Source organism: Hippoglossus hippoglossus, chromosome 13 (genome assembly GCF_009819705.1).
Source record: "Hippoglossus hippoglossus isolate fHipHip1 chromosome 13, fHipHip1.pri, whole genome shotgun sequence".
In the NCBI taxonomy this organism is placed as follows: Eukaryota; Metazoa; Chordata; class Actinopteri; order Pleuronectiformes; family Pleuronectidae; genus Hippoglossus; species Hippoglossus hippoglossus.
Window position 1 is genome coordinate 16,570,673 of NC_047163.1, and position 25,906 is coordinate 16,596,578.

The 25,906-nt window shown below is 40.5% G+C and overlaps 1 protein-coding gene and 1 long non-coding RNA gene across 3 annotated transcripts in view; one reads left to right on the forward strand and one right to left on the reverse strand.

Moving 5' to 3' along the window:
• The window catches only part of grm5b (glutamate receptor, metabotropic 5b), a 70,442-nt gene that overhangs the window by 21,230 nt on the left and 23,306 nt on the right, over positions 1 to 25,906 (forward strand). For both annotated transcript variants that reach the window (XM_034604921.1, XM_034604922.1), the window contains exons 5-6: positions 384 to 458; positions 1,535 to 1,709. In XM_034604921.1, coding sequence (XP_034460812.1) covers positions 384 to 458; positions 1,535 to 1,709 — 250 coding nt within the window. The remainder of the gene's footprint in view (positions 1 to 383; positions 459 to 1,534; positions 1,710 to 25,906) is intronic.
• Positions 1 to 25,906, reverse strand: part of LOC117773210 — a 237,303-nt gene that overhangs the window by 10,713 nt on the left and 200,684 nt on the right. The gene's annotated exons all lie outside the window — the stretch shown is intronic.

Sequence of the window (25,906 nt, forward strand, 5' to 3'; positions counted from 1 at the left end):
TTTGATTCTTTCTTCATCAAACAAGAAGAGAAAGATAGAAGGGAGAGGAGGAGAAAATAAAGAGGGGAATCCTATCATATTCTTTGCCAGAGACTGTATAGCGCTTCATTAGCATAAATTCCAGGTCACCCACTTTCTCTGGCGAAGAAACGGGTGCCACAGTGGGGAGAAGCTTCCTTTTGACATAAATTAGAGTTTTTATGATTAGTACAGTAGCAGGTGGGTAACTGCAGTGGGCATGTATCTGAAAATCAGAATATTACAGTCAAGTGAGGAGAATCTAACTATACACCATCCATGTTCTTAGTAGCTATTTCTACTTCTACCACAAAACTGAACTGATTAAAAACACTCCCACCTTTACCCTCTCTTTGAATTTCCAGGCAACTACGGTGAAAGTGGTATGGAAGCGTTCAAGGACATGGCAGCCAAGGAGGGCATCTGCATCGCTCATTCTGGTAAGAGACTCATATCGAAATATCCTCAGTGAATTCAACAAAAATCCATCCCAAACAACTACGGGACTTTTAATTGAAAAAAAAAAACTGGATCTTATTCGGGTAGGTGTAGAAGTGTTAATTCAAACACATAAGCAGTAAATGTACAACTGGAAGCATCATGTCCACAGCTAAGTGCTGCTCAGCATTAGGAGGAACACTGCTGTCAGTCAAGCGTTTGCTCATTTACTGTCTCTTACATCTTATTCTAGAGATGTTCCGATACCGTTTTTCCCTTCCAGATTCCGATCCCTCAATTATGCATATATATTATTTGCAATAACAATCCCGAGCACCAATCAGATACCAGTGCATTTAAAGAACACAAAAACTTGAACAGCTGTATGCTTCTTACCCTGTATGGAAGAGCTTCATGAAATTGACAGTAGTGCCACCCATTAAAACTGAAGTCTTGCATCCCTTTCACAGCAGCATTTTACTTGTGGAACTCTCCAGTTTGAAATATTGCCAAATTGCTGATAGCTCTGGCTAACGCTACACTACTAGAAATCACTTCTTCTTCAATGCTCTCAAGACATTACTTACCAGGGGCAGTACAGCGCAGCAGAATAAGTTATTTGCTGGAAAATAATATTACAGTTTTATTTTGGTGAAAGTAATGTACTTTAAAGACATGGTATCAGATTGGTACAGAGATTTGCACACTCGCCGATGCCCAACCTGGCATTTCCGACAGTATCGGAGGCGTTTCCCATGCTGCCATCTGAGCATCGCTTTTATCTAACATGAGTGATTCTGAAAAATACTTTAAGACATTTCATTGTAAAGGTCAGGTTGTAAGATGACATGTTTTTTGGCATATTATTTAAAAATGAAGACTTGAATTTCATATTGTGGTTGTCAGGTGGCTGATACTTGAGCAAAATGAGATTAGACAACAGAGAAACTACAATCCAAAAACACACACTCACACATATACAAAATAAAATGACAGTTAAAACCTCAGCAGATGAAGAAACAGCGGTCCAAATCAATCAGATTGTCACAGACCATGCTTGTGTTTGGCTTTTGTCCAGGCAAAATCTGGAGCAATGCTGGACAGCAGAGCTTCGACCGGCTGCTGGAGAGACTGAGGGCCCACCTGCCCAAGGCCAGGGTGGTGGCATGTTTCTGTGAAGGCATGACCGTCCGCAACATCCTCATGGCCATGAGACGCCAGGGACTGGTGGGAGAGTTCCTGCTCATCGGCAGGTCAGTGGAGCTACTACGTTAATTAATTGACTTCAACCTCGTCTTTGACAAACAATGCTGCTCATCTTCTCATGTTATTCTGCACACACCCCAACATGATTGTGACTGATGGCGCTGTCGTGCCTCAAACGTTTTCCTGAAAGAAACTGAAAAAAAGTGTTTTTAGATAAGTTTTGCAACATTTTTTTTTGGTTTGTTAATGATAAGCTAAATTGACCAATCACAGTAATTCACTGAATTGTATTTGACAGAATCAGACATTTATTGTTTTGGCATCAATTCAATAATAATAATAATAATTTATCTCGTATGCGTTAGTTTCTCTTTTATGTTATTTGAAAAAGTATCTTTTTAAGTGGATGGCCTGCTCCTAAACAACTGCAGAAAGCCATATATGTACTGTAAAGTTCAGTTGTAGCCACGCAGGGCTTGAAATGACCAGAGCCATAAGCAATTTTTTAAACTTAGTAAGCCTGTTCAGTTTCTAACTTGAGGTTAATGAGTCTGCTTTGTTTTTATAACGTGTTTGCCAAAAATATAATTAATTCAGACGCTAAACAAATGTTGAACCAGGAAACTTCAGCATCTTGTGGGTGGAAATGTTAAGTTTGTGCAGCCTGTTTAAAATGTTGGTTCGTTGAATCATAAACACAGAGAGACACACTGGTATTTAATTCTTCCAAAATAGAACATACTGTAATCTACTCTTTATAGCAGCAGACTTTTTGCCCTTTTTGCCACAGAAACACACTCTTTTGAATTTTGGAGGTGGTTTTCACATAAAGCTTCTGTTCTCACTTAGATGAATTCCTCCTACAATTCACTTGCAAAAATAACCTTCCAAATGGATTTCTATCTCCATCTCCATCTGTGTATGTGTGTGTGTGTGTGTGTGTTAAAGTTGCTACTAAGCCTCTTGAGTTTTGGTTGCCATGCCGACTGTAATTAACATAAGATGAATAATAATTTTAGCACCTATGCCAGCCAATGTGCAGAGGACACATTCTATTGAATAGAGTGGGCGCTTTGTCGTGTGATTTCCATCAAAATGCCACAAATATAATTCTATTCAATTTTGTTCTACTCTCCCTCCAGTGGTCTCCTCTGAAACTAAAACGCTGCCAGCATCATTTTTGTTGTCGTCATACTCATCTTACTCATCATCTTCATCACCGTCATCATCATCATCAATGTCATCGTCCTGCTGAGAGTGAGGTAACATCTTAAACCATACCCTGTACCTCCTGTTGACTGGGTTTATCCTGTATTAGAGAGAGGGGGCATAAAACAGAGAGGAATCTTATCCTGACAAAGTCAAACCTGGATCAACTACAGTCACAACTTTGATATCCTGTCATAAGTTGTGACCATTATCTGTATAGAACAAAGGCTTTGATGCATGATATCAGTTCAAATATCTCTCTGTCTGTCTGGGGCTCGCAAATCTTGAGAACTGTTCATCTCATCAGCTTGACACTTCAGTCAGTTTGGAGATATAATATGTTAAATTTTAATAAACTTTGAATAAAGGCGACCAGTGTTCTGTAGCAGCGATGTCTGGGACTCATCAACGTAAGTGATGTCGTTCATGACAACAGCACTTTCACGACCAAACAGTGAAAACCAACCAAACTTGCTAAATCAAGGAGAAGCTCCTAACAGTGCTCGTCTTCTTCGCTAAACAAATATAGCAGATGTGCCTTTGAGAAAAGGGGAGCTGCTCATTGGTTAGCAGTAGCAGCTTCCAGATCTGAGTATGTGGAAATGGATGAAAGTGAAGCATGAAATCTAATTCTCAGAAACTGTAACCCTGTGATACTCTAAGCTCTGATGTTGTGTATGTGGCTTATTCACACAATTATGTCATTCATAAAATACACTGGAGATGAGAATGGAATTAGTTCTTTACTGGTTGAATCATAGAGTAAAGATTGACGTCACATCTCCACATCCCCCACTATCCAGAAAATAGGCCAAAACAGAGAGTCTGCACAGTAGCGAATGGGGGGGGGGGGCGGTGGAGCCATGTTATCGAGGTCCCACTGATACATGCGCTCGGCCAATCAGAAAGCAGTGTCAGTGTTATCAAAAGTACCTTAAATGACAAAATATGTCTTTGAGATATATGTCTATCTTTATATAGTTTATGAGTTGTATCCTAACTTATTAACAACACATACAGATCATTGTGTGCCTAACAGTGCAAATAACAATATGTTACTACAACATTAAATAGTCAGTTGTCAGAGGCTATATGGTGCATCTAAGATTCTCTGCATCTGAATAAACCCAGTTTGTGGTTTGAATCTCATCCTTGTTGCTAAACTACTTTATTTTCTTTTTTCCTATTGCTTTATAGGAGCGACTCCAAGTAAGAGAGTGGGGTCAGGGGGGTAATGGTTACCTCTCTCAAATTAAACTGAGTCCATTACTATCTGGTCAAAAGAAGCAGCAGGTTAAACACGAGACCAACAAACTCCTCCCAACAGTTAACAGTAAAATTACAGCTTGGGGGTCTTGGAAATGACCAAACATGATGAAAAAAGGAAAAATACTTCAGGTTATGGTAAACTTTTGTGAAATATGGCTCAGCCAGTGCAGCTTGTTCTTCTTCTTGCACCTAAAATGTTTCCCACTCTCACTTTTGACCAAATGAAGTGATATTCAGTATTTAGTCTTTGCTGATATCCAAGAATACTACTGAAGAAAACTGCCAAATTAACTTGTTCCAACAGTTAAATTAAATTATTCAACACTATCTTAATAGGCATACCAGTCTCTCTTAATTCTTTATGGTCACTTGTCACATTAGAATTTCTTGAGCTAAGTGAAATTGGATTTAACTGTACTAAAGCTCTCACACCATTTGGCTGTCCACTTGTGTGAAGAAAACAGTTTTCTCCGGCTGAATATAAAACCTAATGGCTTGTTGAAATTGATGTTTTTCTTGCTGCACATCCTGTACTGCTGCGTCTCTGGCCAGTCTGTTTTGATTAGGGCCGTTAATTGAATATTTGCCCTTGTTAGTGTCAGTATCATAATGAAGCGTAGTTTTAAATTGGCAATGGTCACGGGTGGGTGCCCCACTCACTGGTGGTCTGCAATAGGAACTTCTTATCAGTCTGATTGGGCCGACGCTCATTCAACACCAGGATAATTACATTACCACGAGAGCATGCAGATGATGATGAAGCAGATTATTCAGTTACTGAGGGTAGAGAACCTTTAACAGATCAGAATTAAATACTGCAACTTCTCTGGATCTGAAGACTGAATTTGTACTGTTTGAATTTGCCCTGATAGACAGTTAATGTAGGTAACTTTAGACATTAGTAGAAACCTCTTGTACTCTCACTCTTCTAGGTTGGGCTCCTATGTGGCAAAAAGTATATGACTTTTGTTTGACGTCCTGTCGTCATCCCCTACGTGGGCTGTGTCTCCTTATACTTAAAGGGCCCATATTGTGTAAAATACATTTTCTGGGCTTTTACTATCCGTAATGACTTGAAGGGGTCAGTAGGGACCCTCAAAGTATGAAAACAGTCACTTCGCAGACTTTTCGGTCCATTCTCAGAAATATGTTATTGAAACGTCTCGTTTCGTACTTCCTCCCCCGTATGAGTCATATGGGTTCTCACTCGTCTCTCAGCCCCACCCAGCCGGTACCAGTCCAGCCTCCGAACCCACCTCCCCTGCTCCCCACCTCCACCACCACCAGCCCTCCACACTGAACGCGACACCAAGCAGACATGTTGCTGAGCTATGAGCTTGTTAGCTACCACAGGCTAACCACAACAAACAACACTGATGAAACACTGCAGCGTGGAGGGATGCAAGGAAGAGAATGTGTCCTTGCACATTTCTCCTAAGAACATTACTGTTCGAGATCAGCGGTTACGCTTTATTTCTTCTGACGTGCCGTGTCGCTGTGCACAGTAACGAGTAACGCAGACGTTACTCGTTACTGTGCACAGAGTTTCAATATGGAGTAACGAGTAACGCAGACGTTACTCGTTACTCCATATTGAAACTCTGTTGTGAAACTCCATACTGTAACTCGGGACGTTACTCCTACATTGGCCGACTGTCGTGCTAAAACTTGAACAAACATGAGGACGGTGTAACTTACAGTTAAGAAACATCCTGTTGTAACCGACTGTAAATATGTGGCTGGTCTTCTATAGCGGTATCCAAACATAACAACGTGACTTTCAGCTGTGTTTACAGCCAGAGATCGTCAAATGCGCCAGAATGAGACCGGTGATAGGCCTGGTCGCGTGTCACTCAAAGTGCAGTCAGCCAATCAGAGGAGGGGCTCAAGAGGCAGGCGAAAACCACCTGTTCTGTCTGCAGCTCCAGAGAGAGACAGAAGAGAGGACATGGAAATACACATTGCAGCAGTTTATCAACCTTAAACCACAGATATATCATCTTAGGGATACCAATACCTCAAATTAAACCCAGCAAGGTGTAAAATATGGGGCCTTTAACATTGATTGGTCTGTAGATGGGCATACGTCTGACGTTGGCGTTTTGTCAATTTGGTTATTGTATTCGCTAACTTTTTTAAAAATAAAGTACATGTGGAGATCTTTCCGTTTGAATGAAAAAAATCAATGAACCAGTTCACTTTTTTTAATGCGTTGCCACTGTAATATTATTAAGGTATATACTTCCAGCAAAATGAATGTCCTCGTCTATCAAACATTATATTGTCAGAGGCAAAGACTCCAAGCAGTCCTGCGAGACGCTTTCACTTCTTTTTCTTCTCCTTTTGTTTAATGCTGTCTCAGCTTCCTGCAACTGCTCCAAAAGTTTGTAAAATCCTTAAAAGTGTTTTCACACTGCCAAAAATACAAACCGTGGTTTAGTTTGATTCAGTATGTCTAAATTTTGGTCCACTGGTCTGTGGTACCTATAACACCTGATATTTTGGTGTTTCATGTTTTACAACCATACATGCAAGCTACTCCATTAACTACATATTGTAGTATGTTACTCTCAACACACAGATTTTGACAATGCCTCAATGGCTTGAGGCAAATATGGACAAATGCTGTCTGACTTGTCTAAAAACATCTTCACAAATCCATAATCCTCTAAATGACATATTACAGAAGGATTGTAGATTGTGTGTGTGTGTGTGTGTGTGTGTGTGTGTGTGTGTGTGTGTGTGTGTGTGTGTGTGTGTGTGTGTGTGTGTGTGTGTGTGTGTGTGTGTGTGTGTGTGTGTGTGTGTGTGTGTGTGTGTGTGTGTGTGTGTGTGTGCACTGTACCAGACAAATCTATAGTCTACATTATGATGTTAGTAGATATAAGCCAAAATGTCATCTGGACCTTTGTGTGTTGTGTGGAGAAACGTTCGACCCGTGATAAAAGAAACTTGTCAGACTGTAGTGCACGGTGAACAGAAAAAGGAGTCTTGGCTCATATATCTACTGTCTACACCGGAATACCCAAAATATCAGCCGTCGCCCCCAGATGCACATTTTTCAGATTGGCTCCGAGGTTGACACCTGCGTAACGGGTCAGAACCAATGTATGCAACTTTTGCAAGCCTCACGGTTGAAGCGGTGTATAGTTGCATTTCCATGGCAGCCGATGTGTAACCCATGGTAGTCATAAGAGGCAGATATAATCTGTGTGTGCTGCTGAATGAACTGAAAGAGAATAGTTTGAATCAAAAGTCAAAAAGCAGAGTCTCTCTCTCTCTCTCTCTCTCTCTCTCTCTCTCTCTCTCTCTCTCTCTCTCATCCCGCACAAGTCTGCACCCCTTCTGCCTGCTGTTGCCATGGAAATATCCCCGACCATATTTGGATGAATCCAGCCGAGCAGCTGGGGTGACATGCGGCGCATGCGCATGTGTTTATGTGAATGGCTCTGTGCATGTGTGGGTGCATCTCAATACGAGTGTGTGACTGGCTTTCTGATGCCCAACAGTCATTACATTCAGCACCGTTTAAAGATGGGCCTACTGAGAATGCTAATGGTCATTTCACTGAATTTCATATCAGAGCCTAAACGTGTCTGTGCTGATATTTTACGACCTCTCTGTGCCCTCTTGTCCTTTGAGACTCTTCTTCCTTATCAGTCTCTCTGTTCCCGTACCCCCTCTTTTTTTCCACCTCTCATCTGTGACTTAATCTCATCGTCTCTCACCATCTGTCACTGTGTCTCTCTCTGAATCCAGCTGTTTGCCTTGTGTCAGAGTGTAAAGAGTGTGATGTTTGAGAACGGAGATCCCTGAACAGATCGTTTAACAGAGGTCAGACCCCCCCTAGTGTCCCACTAGACACCGCAGCTGTTAAGACGGCACCTTCCTGGGGTTTCAAATTGTGCGAAATTTGAAAGAGAGCGGTTAAGTTGCAAAACGTCGGAGCGACCTGTACCGTCTTTGTCATGTCTTTGAAAGAGACGCTGAGCGGATCGCACACCTGCACGAGTATGAGAGGGGGATCAGAAAATGGTGTAGGCAGAGTAGGGAAAGTGAGAGAAAAGGAGGAAAATACCATGAGTGAGGGGAGGAGAGATTTCTTTTGTGTGTGTCATTCATATATCATGCTAATAAAAGACTTTATTCGTTAAGAGTATAATTTAAGAATCACTGCTGCATTTTGGATTGTATCTGCAAACGAGGGTTATGAACAAATACACACTGACACACACTGTACATGCACACAAATAGCTTCAAATCCAGCCTGTGAGTGGACATTCTGTGTAATGTTTTTTAATTGATCCTTTATTGAAATAAGAGCTCTTTTGTGGTATTTAATTGTTGAATCGATGGAAATTAATCCTGCTCTTTTGATAGGTTTGCAGTAAAAGACTGTTGTAATTAAACACAGGGAAAATACTGAATGTGTTGACGCATGGGAGAGGGAGCCAGAGGAGATGCTTATTTGTGTAAACATGAGTTTGTGAATCTTTTATGCAAACACGTGATGCTGCATGTGTGAGGTGTGGCAACCCATTGGTTTTTGAAGCCTCCAGATTTGGAGTTTGTCCAGCGCCATCTTGGTTCTTTGAAACCAGAAGTAACCATATTTGGAAGAAGAGGGGTAGGGGTCTGACTGGGAGCACCAGGACACTGCACCTAACCCTGCAACCTGCACCTATTTGACATGTTAGCTGTCAATCATACGGTGTCCATGCCCCGATAAATACTGGGCTTTATCGTCTAAATCTGACCACGATTTACAAAATGACCATCGTAGTGTATTGATAAAGACTTGAAACTAGCGATAGAGACCTTAAACTCCTTGGTCAAAATGTTTACTGACGTCATAATTCGAGTGAGAAGTATAGGCTCATTTGTTCATAGACTTCTATAGAAAAACTTATTTTTCGAACCAGTGGTTACTACTGGTCATTTGAGAGAATACAGGTTTCAGACACTTCCATATTGGCCTCACTTTCAGTCTATGCTGGAGTCTACGTCCACATTTAGTCCATATCCGGTCTATGGTTTGAGTGTAGTGAGTCATATGTGAGGGTTATGAGATCAAATGAACTGTTGCTTCTCGTTGGATGCTCACTAAGAGGCTGTGTTCAGACTGGTCACTGGTGATCCCCTCAAAAGTGGTCAGCTCTTAGTACAGGTATGAACGCACCGTAATGAGGACACATTTGAGATATGATCGCTCAGACCACATTTGAAGGAGGTCTGGGCCACTGTTCAACTGGGTCCTCTGAGTTTCATAATGAACCAAAAGTGTTTTTGCACTTGTCAGTGTTTCCCATGCATTGATTTATGTGTGGCCACCACCACAATATCAACATTGACCGCCACATATTGATTTTCTTTTTTTTTAAAAACAATGTCAAATGAGAAACCTTATTTCATTGTAAACACATTGATTTGTTCAGACCTCCTCTCTCTATCACACACACAACCACATTGACAGTGGAGGTTTAAAGTCTCACTCTAGTAGCTAATTATTCTGACTTATTTGTGGCTCTAAATTACATTCTCAAAATGTTTGTGATGAAAAACTTCCCCTCATGGCCTCAAACTTGTTTAAATGTAACTCTACTCCTTCCTTCCTTCCTTCCTTCCTTCCTTCGTGACTGTGATCTATGAATATGCCAGTATGGCCCCACCCCTGCACCCCGTCTCAGTCTTTTCCAGCTACTTAGCTAAACCCACAGGTTGATAGGATTGGTTTCTTAGGTTTGTTAAATCACAAACTTGTCGGAATCCATTTTTTTTCTTCAGAGTGGCAATTGTTTACTGCAGTGTTTAGGTGGAAATACTCAGCCATTGCATTAACTGTATATTTTGTTCAAAATATGTCTTTTTATCACACAAGAATGCACAAGGGGACATGTAAACATGTTTAAACAGTTGATTTTCACTGAAGGGGGACTGTTATAGAAATGTCTAATCTATAGTCACGATCCCTTGACTCACTCATGGACTCACCTTCTACGCCGAGGCATGACGTTAGGGCTCATGGTAAATTGGGTTTATTAAAGGTTGCTGAAATCAGATATTTGACAGATACACAAATTTGTACTGAAATGTCAGAAAAAACAATTAATTAGATTCATTAGGTTAAATTTTTTATGTTTATTAGAGTATTTTTCTCTGTTATTGACTTTATTTGTTGGAGAGCATCAAGTTCTTTCCATGGATTTCATGAAGAAGTGACTCAGGTTAGTTTTTTCCTTGGTGTCAAACGTGTCAAGCACATATCAAAGATCTCTGCCAGCAGGTTTATGTTTACACACTTTAAACCCCAATAGGACTCTACCGTGACTTTCATTTTGTGTTGTCAGTTTGGCTGAAGTCCTCCAAGACACCCGATCAAAAGCCTGCTGAACTGAAACTACCCAAAATCAAAGAGTTCTGTATTCAACTCACAGGTGTTTTACTCTCGAACTGTCTCTCTGTCACCACCCGGTCTTCTTCTTCTGTGTCCTCACCTACACCTGCCTTTTGACACTTTGACTTTTTCATTGTGTCCTTTCTGTTGTGTTGTGTGGAACTTGACAGGATGGTCTGCTTATGAATAGTTGCCTGAGATAGAGAGACTTGCAGAGATCCCAGGACAATAGATTTCCTGCAGCTCAAACTCTTCTCAAAGACTGAGTTGTTTGCATCCATATGTTCATTTTGAAACTGACGAGAAAATCTTTTGTTTAACTGAAGTTCTCTAATTCTCTGCCCCATCTCATGTTAAAAACAATGAGAATCATACTCATGTCTCAAATATATGCAAAAATAACTTATCCCGAAAAAAACATAAAATCTCAGATTTTCTGATTTAATCAATTGATCTCAAATGCTGTTTATAACAATCCCTTTTGGGGGGAATCATTTTTATTGGAGGAGACGTGATGCTTTTAAAGTTTTTCTTTCCTCTAGAGTCCTACAGCTTTTTGTGTATTGAAAAAGTCTGCAAAGTTAAAAAGCCCAAAGTCCACGAAAAAAGGGAGCTCCAACGCTGCTTTTGAAGTTCCTGAAACACCACGTCAGTAGTCCAGCTCACACTTGGGAATAGTTATTTCACGTGACACCACAACGGCCACATTTGCTGATGCACACCTAGCAGCTAGTCTGACACGCCCCTTAATAAATCCAAGTAAAGTGAGAGCGAGGCCAACATTTCCTACACACGCTGGAAGTGGTTGACCAATCACAACAGAGTGGGCCAGCTGCCCAATCAGAGCGGACTGGGCTTTATCAGGAGGGGAGGCTTTAAAGAGACAGGAGCTACAGACACTAAAGACAGAGGCTGGAAAGAGGAGCTGCAGCAATGGACACTGATGAAAGTGATGTTTTCTGAAAATTTGAGCATGGAAACATTTCAAGTTATACCTATATTAGACCATAATAGGTCTCCTTTAATGCTTTGTTAAAGCCACTGCTCTTCAAAGTAATAAGGAAAGGACATTTCAGTAATGTTGCTCACACAATTCAATATACATTATTGGTTTAAATAAGATAATTAAATACTAAGGAAGTTTTTTAACTTGAATTTCCTTCAGTCATACAACCTTCAAAACACTGTTAGATAGAATCCTTCTGGTCCCCCACTAGCGATACTTTTTTAGTGCATCAGCATATGAGTGGCTGATTTAAAAAAAAAAAAAGAAAGTAAAAAAATCAAATCATTAGGCAGATCTGCTGCTGCATGTCCTTTTCATCTTTTTTTCCTCTTTGTTCCCGCTGTGAGAGACGGGCTGATTAATGACTACTAGTGATCGCTGTGCCGTTAGAGAGCAGGGAAACACAGAGATTCAAGAACAAAAGAACACATAGGAATTTCTAATGCTATTCCAACTCTCTGAGTCTCTTGACAGGGAATTAAAGAGGGTTTCCATATGTAGGGCAGACCTGTGGGCATACACACACGCGCACACGCACACGCACACACACACTAACCCATGCACACTCACATGTACACAACTGTTTACATAAACACACCTGTATTCAGTTGTATATCTGACCATGCAACATACAAAAAAATGCACGTGTATCCATATACACAAACACACGCACACACTTAGGCAATAGCAGACACACAAACACACCTCCACACACATATTCATCCTCTTATTGCAATCCCAGGGAATGGCCTTATCCTCTTACAGCACTCCAATGGGGAAAAATGCTGGAAATTGGAGAGGATGGGAGGAGACAGACAGACAGAGGAGACAGACGGGTTGTCCAGTGTAAACACTCTGTACATCTGTGGATCAGCGTGTCAGTGCAACAAACTGAGTTGTTTGCGCAGTTGTGAGCTTTCAGTTCTGCATTTTGCTGCTCATTTTCTGGGAAGCACGCTGCAGGATTAAACCGACTGTTACGTCAGCGGTTCAGCACATACTCACGCCAATGCACACAACAAAACAATAATCCTTTTTATGGTCATTGTGATAATCCCCACATGAATCTAAAGGGTTTCCCTTTTTGTTTTTTTTCTGTTGTTTCTGAGATATGCTACCGTTCTAAATGTTACTTTAAACAGTTTTCGACTTTTCCTTACACTGGCATTGAGGCGACATAAACAAATATCGCATCAGGACACAAATAACATCCGATGTTTGCTCTTGGTACTTACTTTTTATTTGCTCCCTTTCAATTCATACACTTGACTCTGTATCGCTCTACTTTATATCCATTATTGGCAGCAAGTCTTCAGCCTCTTTCTGTCTCATCCTCAATACACTCTCTTTTCAAGGCTATCTGTTCAGAATTGCCCCGCTGTCTCCCGGGCCGCCTGGACAGGAAATGAATTGGCCCTTAATTTAGCTCCGACTCTGAACCAGGCAAAGGTAATTAAGAGAAATATGAACTCTGCTGTTGAGAAATGGGCAGAGCCCCGGTGAAATGAAAGATGTGAATACATGGAGAAAGTGAGTGTTTTTTGTCGGAGACCATATTTTTCAATTGTTTCCACGCTCTTGTGTGAACAGCATAGCAAAATGGGAGCAGTTGAATAAAAGGATTAAATGACACAAACTAAGAGATGGAAGGTAACACACCCTCAGTATTTTATTAAGTATCCTTTATTCAGTTTTCATGAACTCAGCATCTCCTGACTTGTTAAGTAAAACAGATGCTTGCATCCATTTGTCACCACAGGCACTTTGTTCAATTGCTCAATGTTTTAATTGGAAACAGCAACAGAGTCCTTCAAGGGTCAATTTTTGCAAAGCCGCAGTCGCATGCCTGTCAAATCTGAGACCCACTCGTCCCTGTTAACTTATAACCGCTACCAGTCACTTGTGGTTAAACACACGTGCTACATACACAGTCACTCACATGTCCTCCTCGTTCTCCTGTTGTTTTGACGGTGGAGTTGGGTTCTTGGATAAGTATCTGAATTGTCGCAGCACATGTGCTTCTGCAGCTGTCAACGTGTTTCCTCAGAGACAATGTGTCTGGCTTGTTGCTATCAAAAGATAATACAATGTGGGACTTTTTAACAAGCAGCAAAGCCACTGAGAACAGCCACTGGCTTTTTCTGTCTTTATGTGATCCATTTTGATGAAGGGGTTAGAAGTGCTGTCGTAGGCTTTCACAATAAAATAAACCCTGACTGGGCTTCATATAAGCTGATTTAGATGTTAAAAGTACTGCACAATCATTTTAATTTCTGTTTCCTCCAGAAAAAAAACACACATACGTTAGTTCTCACTTGCTGCCTGCAAACATTTAGTTATTTTTTACTGATGCTGTACAGGCAAATTTACGCAACTTTTCACCGGGTTATGGTAACCAGGTTGCCTTGGCTGGTTTTCAAAAGTTAAGTGAGGAAATTGACCGACCTCTACTGGTTCCTGAAATTGGCGATAATCGTGCAAACCCCAACACACATTGTAGGATCATATGCAAAACACACAACATATTGGCTCACTATCATGACATGCTGTTGACTTGCTCCTCATGCGGCTGTCTTTTCAGTTGAGCCTGATTGCTGACCTTAGAGACAAGCGAGCAGTGATAACATGCCATTGTCACTGTCATGTGTTCTTCAGTCTGCCATTGTCCTTGACTTACTGATGAGATGAAATGTCAGGAAAAAAAGTAGGAAGAGGGGGAAGTGAGACAGAGGTGCATGACTGGCTAATTAAATCCTTTAGGTGAAGTCGTTTAGCTCTGAATGAATGAGCTGTACGCGATGGTATCTGACTTTGGATCTGTAGTTTAATTTTTCTCTCAAGCTGTTTTTCCGACATTGACTGTAAATGCCCAGACAATATTTTCCAGACATCTTTCACAGTGAAGAACACAGCAGCAGACTTTCTGAGTCACATGAGTTCACAACAACAGGAACACTTCTGGAACATTCAGGCCAGGGGTGGCACCTGGGTAGCGCGGAACATGAGGTTTAAAATCTCTCCATCCCTGCAACTTGTTTGAGATTTTCAATGTCGATCCTTATCGCTCTTGAATGTCGTCTATTCAGGGTGAAATCTTTGTTGGTGTCTGTGTACGGCTCCTCTTTCTCATCCTGAGATATTTATATTCTTCTAGTTTTGAATTGGTCGTGTGTTAGAAACGTCATCCATGTGTCCACTAGCTGTATTCTCACATGGGCTCTCTCGCACATTCACTGGACATTCTACTAGGGGGCTGGCAGGAAAAGTTACATTCTCACATACAACCCCTCTGGAAAATGGCTGAGCAGCCTCAGAAACATGGCTATTGGATGTTGTCTGTGCTGTATAATATTACATTGAGGTCCACTATCCTGCACAGGAAGTGAATCTACAGAAGGGTGGAGGAGAAGCCTCTGAATTTCACAGATTCTGCTCCATGTTCTCAAGTGATCCACTGAAATCTTTATTATTCTGGCTTCATTTCTTACTAAGTGAGATTTGGCCTTATAAATGAAACATGGTGGCAGCTTTCATTTATAGCTTGACTCTGTATTGATTAATATGCTAATCCACAGTGCCTACTTATCTTTTTATTTAGAAGCAGTGAACAAGCACTGGCAGCTCACGGACTTTGGTAGAGAAGCTGATCAGAGTAACCTACAGGGTAAACTTTGAAGCTGTCACATAATGTGATTGGGTTTATTCTGTGTTCGTTTGTAATATCATCAATATTGGTGGATTTGTAGATGTTTTTCTTTTTTTAAGTTTTGCATCAGCCCAAGAAAAATCCCTTAAATAAAATAAATTTGCTGCCATTTCAAAAGGAAAAAGACATACTTCAAGTTACAACTTCAAGAATACAACAGACATCTCAGTTATGTGCAAACACACGCAAACGCGCACACACCAAACCCTGTTATCTATTTGTCTCTGTCTCCCTCGCTTTCGCTCTCTTCCGGTGAGCTCAGTGAGACGGGGTGTGATGTGTGCCGCATCACAACCCCCGCACAGCTTGTTACTATAGCAACACAGAAGACGAGAGAGCGGGAAAATTATAGAAGGGCAGAGAGAGCGAGAGAGAGAGAGAGAGAGAGAGTGTGTGTGTGTATGTGAGAGAGAGAAAGTTTGTGAAAGTGAGAGAGATTAGGATGTTTACTTGTGTACTTTGTGTGTGTAAGTTTTCAGTTCTTCACTCAGATCTACTACTTTAAGTCACTGGGATCAGTTTTACAGGTTGGAAATGTCAGGTTTTGAACAAGGGAAGGAGAATGTTATCTATGCACCTTTTGCAGGCTGTGAAACACCAATTCATGTTACTTAATGTGTAAAATTCAAGCTATATTCCAAATGGCCCTTCTATTTTTAGAATATGAATCTTCTCCAAAAACTCTGAATATTAATGATCTTCAGCTTCCTGCTTTCCAAATTCAAGTAGCACATTCAGAGAGAGAAGAACCCGAGCTACTGCCACAATAAATAATTTTTAAGCATATCTAAGAGACTCGCATCCTGCGTCATCAAAGGGAGAAAATGTCTCTTTGGAAGGTTTTTTAAAATATTAGATAACAGCTAAGGCTACTGATATGTTTAACCCAAAGCAAAGCAAACTTAATCATAAGGGGACAATGCCACAGAAGGTCTTATTTCATTTTTAATAATTGTTGAGGCATAAAAAAGTGTTTTTATCAAGAGCGCAAAGAAGTTACAGATATTCAATCCTGAACGAATGAACAAAATGGAAACTGAGTTTAAAGGCAGAAATAATGGAAAGTTCTGTTCTTTTTCAATACTCGAGGGGGTGTCGTCAATGTACCGGCAGCAGAGCAGACCTACAACCAATCAGAGCATTGAAAAGTGTGACGTAAAGTGTTCCTTGTGTAAAGTATGTTCAGGATACAAAAAGGACATATTTGATTTTGAAAAGGTTTAATTAAGCTAATGAGTCTGCTCTTAAAACTGTTTCAATCAGAGTTAATCAATCAATTTAGACCCATTGATAATAAACCTCTAACTAGATCTGAGGTCAGGTGAACTAAGAATATAATCTGTGTTACAACATTTACATTTACCACACCATTTTATCTTCTGTATCACCTAAACTTCACTCTTAATGCAGAAAATCTAATTTTACATTGTAAATAACGTAAAGAGGGAAATAAAACATGTCCTCGTTCAACACTTATATAGTGTTCTAAACGTTTCAGACATATCTGTTGCTTCTACAAATACAAAAGAACACTATGAAATTCACACTGTCACCAATGGCGCATGGAGCTTTTGTGTGGGAACTACAAAGGGAAGAGAAGAGAACAGCTGGCTCACAGAAACCAGCTACACCCATTTTCACCAGCCTACACAGTGGAAAAACACAAATAAAAACCATAAAATGAAACATATCCCAAATTCTAAATAGAAATAAACGTATAACCAATTCATGTTTCGCCGACATTGAGCAGTTTAAGCAAAGAAAATCATTAAGCACGCAACAACTCCACGGGCACAGTGTGGCCGCAGAAATGTGCTGTCACAGCAAGAACATTCCCAGTGAACAGAGTATGCTAACGGTGTTAATTAGGATACACAGAGGACATGCAGAATTTTTACTCTGCTGCTCAGAATAAAATAAAAAAATAAAAAACACATCTGAGGAGTGTACCTCCCCAAGGTTGGCTGAAAAAATATCAAATTAATGAGTTCAGCTGTGAGGAGCCGACACGACAACAAATATCAGCAGGTTACATCATCCCCTGTCAACGGATCAGACACAAACATCTGTCTAATACCCTCATTAATCCATGTGTGTATATGTACACTCTGTACCTGGATTCATAGTATTTAGGCTACATGGGTCTATATTTAAAATACTACGTACATATTCATACAACCACATAAGTTTGTATGTTTTGCGTTTGACGCATTACTAATATCTATTTTTGGGGTTTAACACTTCATGTTGTTATGTGTTGTCATATTTGCAACAATGGCTCATACTCATGAGTCATGCAAGTAAAGCACATATTAATTTGAGCTTGGGAAACACTGAACCAGAGAGATAAAAACACGAGCAGTGGTTTGGATACGAGATGTGGGAAACTCATCAAAGTCCAGAATAACATGCTGCTAATTTGCTGTAGATCCGTCTGGTGCTCGCTCTCTCTCCCTCTCTCTATCTCTCTCTCTCTGATACGCACACACACACGATTCTGTGGGCGATAAGCTGGATGTCTCGTTACTGGGCATTAGTTGCACCTCTCCTTGCTAATCCCTGCTGTCAAACAGCCAGGCTCTGTGTGTATTTGTGTGTGCGTGTGTGTGTGCGTGCATGTGCGTAGGCCCAACCAGTATAATTATTTCCATCGTGTAAAGCAGGGAACCGCTCTGACTGCTGCTTCTAAGAAACGGGCCCATCATTAGGTTACACAAGATTGTCCATTAATGGCTGAGTGCGTTCATCTGTGTGGATGAACGTGTGTGTGTTTTTACAAATACCAATATCCGGTTCCTACACAACCGATAATTACCAGAACGAATCATAGTGCAAATTCCTGTGCCTAAGCTTTGTTCTGAAATAGTTGCCTTGCTTACAGGCAACATAAACACTCTCTACATGGCTCTAGCATGCACCTAACGTCAGCCTACATTTAGCTTGTAGCTTCCTCAAATTAGACTTGACGCAAGAACAAAATACTCAAAGCTTAAAACGTCAAAAGTGTGACGGGAAGGGATTCAGACACCAGGACGTGCAGCAAATGTTTGAAAACTACTCCGTGTAAAGGGAGGAACGCAAACAACTTAATGAACCACTGTTTAGGCAACAGTACCATTTTAAAGGTGTCCGTTTGGCACCGCTATTGGAAAAATCCCAAACGAGTCAACTGTGGCCTGTGAAGTATTGTATTAAAACATGAAAATAAACCTAACCTTTCCTTGTGTTGAATCATTTTGCTGTTTTGAATTTGTAATGACTTTGCCAAATAATTGAACTCCTTCAAACTCACCTTCTTCTGGTCCCTGCTGGCTGGGACATTTGACTTTGAAAGGTAGTTAAATGACTTTGATTTGCCACAGAGGTCTTTGAACGTAGAGACTAAGAAAGTGAGGGAGCGCTGAGAGGAGAACAAAATGATAGAGAGAGTGCTGGAAGAGCGGAGAAGGAGAAGAGAGCATCAGGGAGCGAGGGACCAGAAGGCCACCGCGGTGATAAAGATGAGGCAGGGAGGCAGAGAGTGATGTTACATTGGTGGTGTATTACCTCAGCAGGTGATATTACAATGTCCGCTGTGCTGAATATGAGATACGACACTTTTATTTGTGAAGCAATAAAACGTGATGAGGCCAGACCTGGAGGAAAAGGCTGAATATCTCCCTCTAACTCTCTCCTCCTGACATCATTCCTCCGCCTCAGTGTCGCCAACATTTTTTGCTCTTTATCTTCCTCTTCTAAAACACAAGCTTATCCAACCTTACGAAACAAAGCCATCTTCTTTTTGCTCCACTGTTCTCCCCTTATGTCAGTCATTTCTCTCCCAGACATCATATGTGTCACTTTACTCTCTCTCTCTCTCTCTCTCTCTCTCTCTCTCTCTCTCTCTCTCTCTCTCTCTGGCTGCATCCACACTCTGTCTGAACCTGTCCAATAGAATTCTGACCGAGCACGACCCAAACTTGACAGGCATTCTGTTTTTTTGTGTCAGAACCTGACCCGAGCCTGATGTTTTTCTGGTTTACAGGCATAGGCAGTGTACAAAAATCAAGTACATAGATCAGCCAATTTCACCAAACCCGGGCCAGCAGCGTTTCCATACTTCTTCTCAGAGTAGTGCGGATAAACATGGCAACAGTGATGTGTTAACATTTTTTTTATGTGGATGTAGCCTCGGTCTCGCTACATCCATTCTTATCTCTGTGGATTTCAAGGTCTTTAACCTCTGCACTCCTGGTGTTTCTCCCATAAGCCTCTTCGTATTTAACTCCTTTTTTTTATCAGGGTCTGTGATGAAAGCAGAAACGTGTTAGTCGGACTATTACGATTTTTTCCGTTTTTATTGGTAACTGAGGGTGGAATAATAAGCAAATCAACCATGTAAATAACCATGTAAAATCCACATCATAATAGAGTGTGTAAAAACATTCGGGAACAATGCAGTGAAGGCCCCTGTGGACTTGATATAAAAATATTATAACAAGCCCGTTCCCTGAATATCTTCCGTCTGTTACCAGACAACTCTTCCCCACTGCTTGCGGCATATTTTCTGAGGAAGACATTTTCTCTCTGACAAACCGTGATGGAGCGAGTCTGAACAAGCCCTGAAGGTCAGTACGCACTGCAGAAGTTAGACTGCTGGGAAAAAAAGAATCACATCAATCGAATCGTATCATTTTTCTCCATTAGGCCGGAGCTTTTTGTTAGTTTCCATTCCTTCCTCGGCCTTCTCCTCCTCCTCTCCTTCTCACAGTGACCTTCTCCAAGCTGTAATGTGCTTCAGTGAGTCAGTCCTGAATGAAGGAGAACGAACAGGATCACTTTTGGCCGCGTTTAATTTAGAAAAAGGGGAACAACAGTCATCCAGCAGGATATTTTCAACCACTTTCTCTTCTCTTCTTTTGCATTGACAGATTTGTTTCTGTCCCCCTGTCACACATCAAACTCTGGCGTCTTGTTGTCCGAAGCTCAGGGGAAATCAGCAAAGTTGACAAAATCTGAAATACATTCTGTATGTCCATACTAGTCTGAACAAAGTGTTTGTGGATGAGTGTGAGAAAGAGATTTATGTGTGTGGGTTTATGTAAACTTATATATATGAGACTTATCTTTACATACTGTTGACAAAGGGAAGGTGATTCTACGGTTAGTGGATTTTTTTAGCCTTAGTTTGAAAAGGTTTCTTTTCAGGGTTTGTAATATGAATATTTTAACTGTAAGGTAAAAATGTTTAATGTGATTTATTTTCTAAAGATAAAGGATTCAATGCTCATTTTGATTAAATTTCCCACGTAGAATATATTTGTCTGTGCCAGAACTTACTTGTTGTATTCCTATTATTCTTTTCCTTTTTTCTTTTTCATCCAAGCAATTAGGTAACTGAATTTCAAACAATTATCTGACAATGTAATTATGGTTCTGTCTGGAAAATAAATTGCAAATGTAAACAACAGAGAGAAATAATCAAATGAAGGAGAAGAACAAAATGAGGTAATAGATGGTTAGATATTGATTTAGGAATTAAGAAAATGACAGATGGGACCGAGACTAGATACAGATAGATAGATAGATAGAATAATACATACATGCATATATATGTATGTATGTGTGTGTGTGTGTGTGTGTGTGTGTGTGTATATATATATATATATACACACACACACACATATATACATAGAAGAAGAGAAGTGTGGAGAAAGGATGCAATCAGTATGAATGATAAAGAGAGAGGTATGTGGTGGAAAAGATGGGAAAAGAAAAAACAGCAAGATGAAAACAGGACAAAGATGAGGTGAGAGAGTGTCAGAAAAAATAGAGACGGAGGGTAATGAAGTGTGACATCGATTGATGAGTAAAAGTGAATTTGCTATCAAGGTGTGTGTGTGTGTGTGTGTGTGTGTGTGTGTGTGTGTGTGTGTGTGTGTGTGTGTGTGTGTGTGTGTGTGTGTGTGTGTGTGTGTGTGTGTGTGTGTGTGTGTGTGTGTGTGTGTGTGTGTGTGTGTGTGTGTGTGTGTGATATTGAATGACGGGCATGTAAAGCGATCCGATCACTCACATAATTACACAGTTGGCTTCACACATGGCCATGCATGCATCCATCTCTCTCTCTCTCTTTATGACACACACACAGTTTAGCGCCACACTGTCTGTGTGTGAGACAGTTCTGACATTTGGCGTAATGAGTTTTGCTGTTGTGATGGTGAACTCTGACCCGTCAGGCTGAGGCTGTTTATAGATGAAGTTTCATGGTGTCACGATTAGTTGATAGTTTCCCGATCATGTGACGAACTGCCAAAAAATTTCAGAGGCAAACTTTTCCCAAAGTGTCACTGTAAAATGTACGGGTTATTGCATTTTAATGATTCCATGCGTCGAAGTTGTATGGATTGTAACTGTGTGTGTGACTGCTCATGCTCCATGTTCAATTTTCCTGGCTGTGGTGTCTGTGCAGCTAATTATTACTGTCAGGTTTGGTTGGTGGACTGCTGGTGTGTGTTTGCGTGCGTGTGTGTGCATGTGCAGAATGTACAGTCGTAAGCAGCAGATGCTCATCTAGAATCTCCGCCAGGTTGCCATGGCAGCTCGAGGGTGGGTGGGTGGGTGGATGGGTTGAGGTCGTGTGGCATTTTATGATTGAACCTGTGCAGATCAGCTCTTGGTCAGAATGAAATATTTTGTCAAAAAACTAATCTGTGACCCAATTTTCTTGAGCTGAAACGATCTTATACGCCAATGATAATGGAACAATCCAAATATTTCATTTCCAACGATGAAACTGAAAAGCGTGTCCCCCTGTTGCCACCACACTCCATCTACCACTATCGTGACCGGGCACATCACGACTGAGGTCAGAGGCAAACAATAATGAAAATGAAAATTTGCTTTAAGCTGTGGATCCCCAAACACTGTGCTTCACTCACTGATCAAATATTAATATTATTTTTAACTTACTTTAATAATTCAGATGAAAGGTTCAGCAGGGATCGTCTAGTTCTTGTTTTTGTTTGATTTACAATAGAGCTCATGGACTGATACAGTCAGAATAGTTTTAACTGGGACCTGAACCATGTTCTCCTCTCTGAACTCAGCAATCTCAATAATAATAATAATAAATTACAAATGTATTTATTCAGGTATAACAGGGAGACTCTCTCTTACATGAATATCCAAATCACCATGTCTTATCCTTTCAGATCCTCATCTACCTTTTTAAAACTATATAAAGTATGAGAATGGCCGTATGGTTTATGAAGATATCGGACACGTTAACTTCATATTACAAGCTTGAATGAAAACCTGCATGTGCTTATCCAGCAAACAGTGTTTTTCTGCTACATTGTTTTTAAAGTACAGAGGCAAAGATAGAAAGAAATATGGAAAATGATGAGACGGATTAACGTCCTGGCAAGTTTGGAAATCAGTCTGAGCTGGAATGCTGCTTGTCATTAAAGCAACAGTCAGTCAGAGAACTCTTCCATTGACTGCTTTTGTCAAAAAGACAGTGGGAACCAACCTCAGCCGTGAAATGAAGTCAGAAGTCCACTTTGCTTCATATCTAAATGCAACTTTTGTTTGTTAGAATCCCTGTAACGAGATATAGTGTTTGCACAGTGGCGGATTGAGAATATTTCTAAATCAGGGGCGGATATTTGTCCAACACCCGTGCACATGATTCAGTAAGGTGCAAATTTAAGTTGATTGTTTACAGCGAGCTCTATATTTTGAGAATTCTTCCTTTCTCAAGCACATTGTGTACTTTTTAATCATTAACAAAGTTAATATTGTAAGTGATGACAACTTGTTTATTAATAATTATTCATATGAATTATTATCAGAGTCCCCCTGGCCCCACCCCTGGATCTGCCCCTGAGTTCACAGTCAAATACATCTGGTGTGAGAGGGATGTCATCACCAGGAAAGAACCACGTGCAAATTAATAATCGTTCACAAATGAGTCCTAGTTTCTATTTCTACTCAGGAACAGAAGTGAAAGATGAGTGCCTCAGGCCTCAGTGTATAGAGTTGGTTTGTTAAAATTCTGCTGAAGGTAATGCATTGGCCTATAATTCTGTACTATTATGCAAATAATGTTTCCACTATTGGAAGACTGGCTGCATAATGTTAATTGAATAGTGAATTGAAAATTAAGTGTGTGTTTGTGTATGTGTGTGTGAGAGAGAGAGAGAGTGGGAGAGGGTGTGTGTGGGTGTCTGTGTGCATACATTTAAAATCCACTGTGCTTTAATGAGACACAAAGTACAGACAGCAGGTTGAGCGTGGGCTGGAAACCATGGCAACGGCCTTGGGCTCCGAGACATGTAGAGACCATAGACTGTATATAAAGAGACAGAGACAGAGAGAGAGGGCTCCAAGATGTCATTAAGAACAGTTATTGCGATCAAGAATAGAGTGAGGGATTGATCAGCTTAATTGATGAATGACACACTCACACACACACGCACGTACACACGCACACACACACACACACACACACGATACATGTGAACAAATACCCTGAAGACTTCTTGTAAATCCCTACTCTTGTGGCAGCATCGCCCACACAGTTACACACTGTGTTGATCAGTAAACATCTGTGTGTATTTTTATGTACGTTTGTTGAGCTTCATGTTCAAAATCCATACAGCTCATATACACACCCTGTGGGCTGCAGTCTTTGGAATCAGGGGCAAAGAGTGCAAAGCGTAGATGTATAGATTTCATAGGGGTTGCCTGTAGTGCACGTTTGGTATTTTTGTTTGTCAGAGGAACGTTGCACGTTTTCAGTGCAGATTTAAAATGGGGGGAGCTATAAATTAGAGGAATCATTTATAATATCAATATCAATATTTTGTGAATAGAAGGTCCATTCTATTTAAGATACAGAAACACAGCTCAGCACTTTGCCCATTGATAAATGATAAAAACCAATAAGCTTAGAGGCTAATTTATTAAATTCAGTTGTTGATAGTCGAGCCAGTTTAACACATTGTGAATTTCAATAGGAAAAAGTTAAATCAAAGTTAAAGACGTGGGAGAGTTGGGAGAGTGGGAATAACATTGATTTGATAATATTATAATTGATGTAAAAAATGTGCTTTAACCTGCAATTTCAAAGCAATATGAGTCCAGATATTGCTACAGGTGAATATTCCACAAAAATGGGAGGTGAAAATTATCTCCTCTTTGCAAAGGCGTCTCTATCCATTACTGGAAAAAAATGCATTTCTGTGCGTTGAACAGTAGGAGGCAGAATCCATATTTGAGCAAAACTGTGGAAACGAGGTGTTAGTGTGAAAATGTTGTGGTACAACTCTGAAAGAATACCTGTTTTACAGCTTTGTGCATAGTCTTTACATATCGTGTTCAGGCTTGACAACTTGCAGTTTGCTGTTTGGAAGACAATAACATTCAACCCCTGCTGTGCTTCACCGCCTACTGTGACTCAAGGCAAATCACCAAGAAACCTAGCAGGTGCAGCTGAAGACAAACCTAACGGTGTGATAGAAAAATATCTCCTTTGCAAAAGTGCTCGTAAAATGGAAGACATCTTAGATGTGTCTTTTGCAGGTTGGTACAGGTGAAAACTACCCTGTGTAAGTGATCCTCACTTGCATTTATCTGTTTCATTGAATTATAAGTTTTGAGGATTCAACAAAAGCGTGCTCCTAAAACACAAATTTAAACATGTTTTCGAAACATCAAGACGAGTCATTGGTAACAAACATCAATAAAGTTTGGTATGAAATAGATCTGCAGGATTCAGATGAGAATGTGTGGGTGTCGTGCAAACTGGGAAACTATTAAAATCATGTTTATTGTGCTATTTGTGCAAAGCAGAGAACATAGCAAATATAATTGCGATTGTGATGCAGAGTTTACTAAACATATTATTTCCACAAGGGGCAATTATAAATGTGTTGATAAAACACTGCAGTTCCACCCCCCCCCCAGCCATATATGTCTTTATGTATTTTATTTCAGTGATGTTTAAACACAGACAGTTTAACACAAGATTTTTGCTGAGAACATGAACATGGTGAAGGTCACAAAGTTAATAATAATATATTTTATTTATAGAGCGCTTTTCAAGGTACTCAAAGACACTTTACAAATGTTCAAATTAACATAAAAAGCTACACACTAAAAACATAGAGCACACAACATACATCACACATTAAAAGCAAATGTGAAAAGGTGAGTTTTGAGTTGTGATTTGAACATTGTGAGATTGGTGCAGTCTCGGATGTGTTTGGGGAGAGAGTTCCAGAGGGAGGGGGCAGCTATGGAGAAGGCTCTGTCGCACCAGGTCTGGTGCTTGGTCCTGGATGGGACAGGATGTTAGCATCAGAGGAGCGGAGCCGACGGGATGGAGTGTGGTGTTGGAGCAGGTCGGTGAGGTATAGGAGGGGGCCTGGTAATGGAGGGCTTTATGAGATGCGTTAACTTTTTAGAAATAATTTTACTCTCCAGTGGTGATTAATCCAAGTGTGTGTTTGTGTGTCTGTTTGCACGCTATCTTGGCCCCTGATGAGCCGCAGGTGTTACCTGCTCGGAAACTTGCCCAACAGGCGGAAGCCAATGAGAGAAAAGAAGGATGAGTGAGAGACAGAAAGCGAGAATTTAAACAGTGACAAAAACAAGTACGCCTCATAGACATAGACTG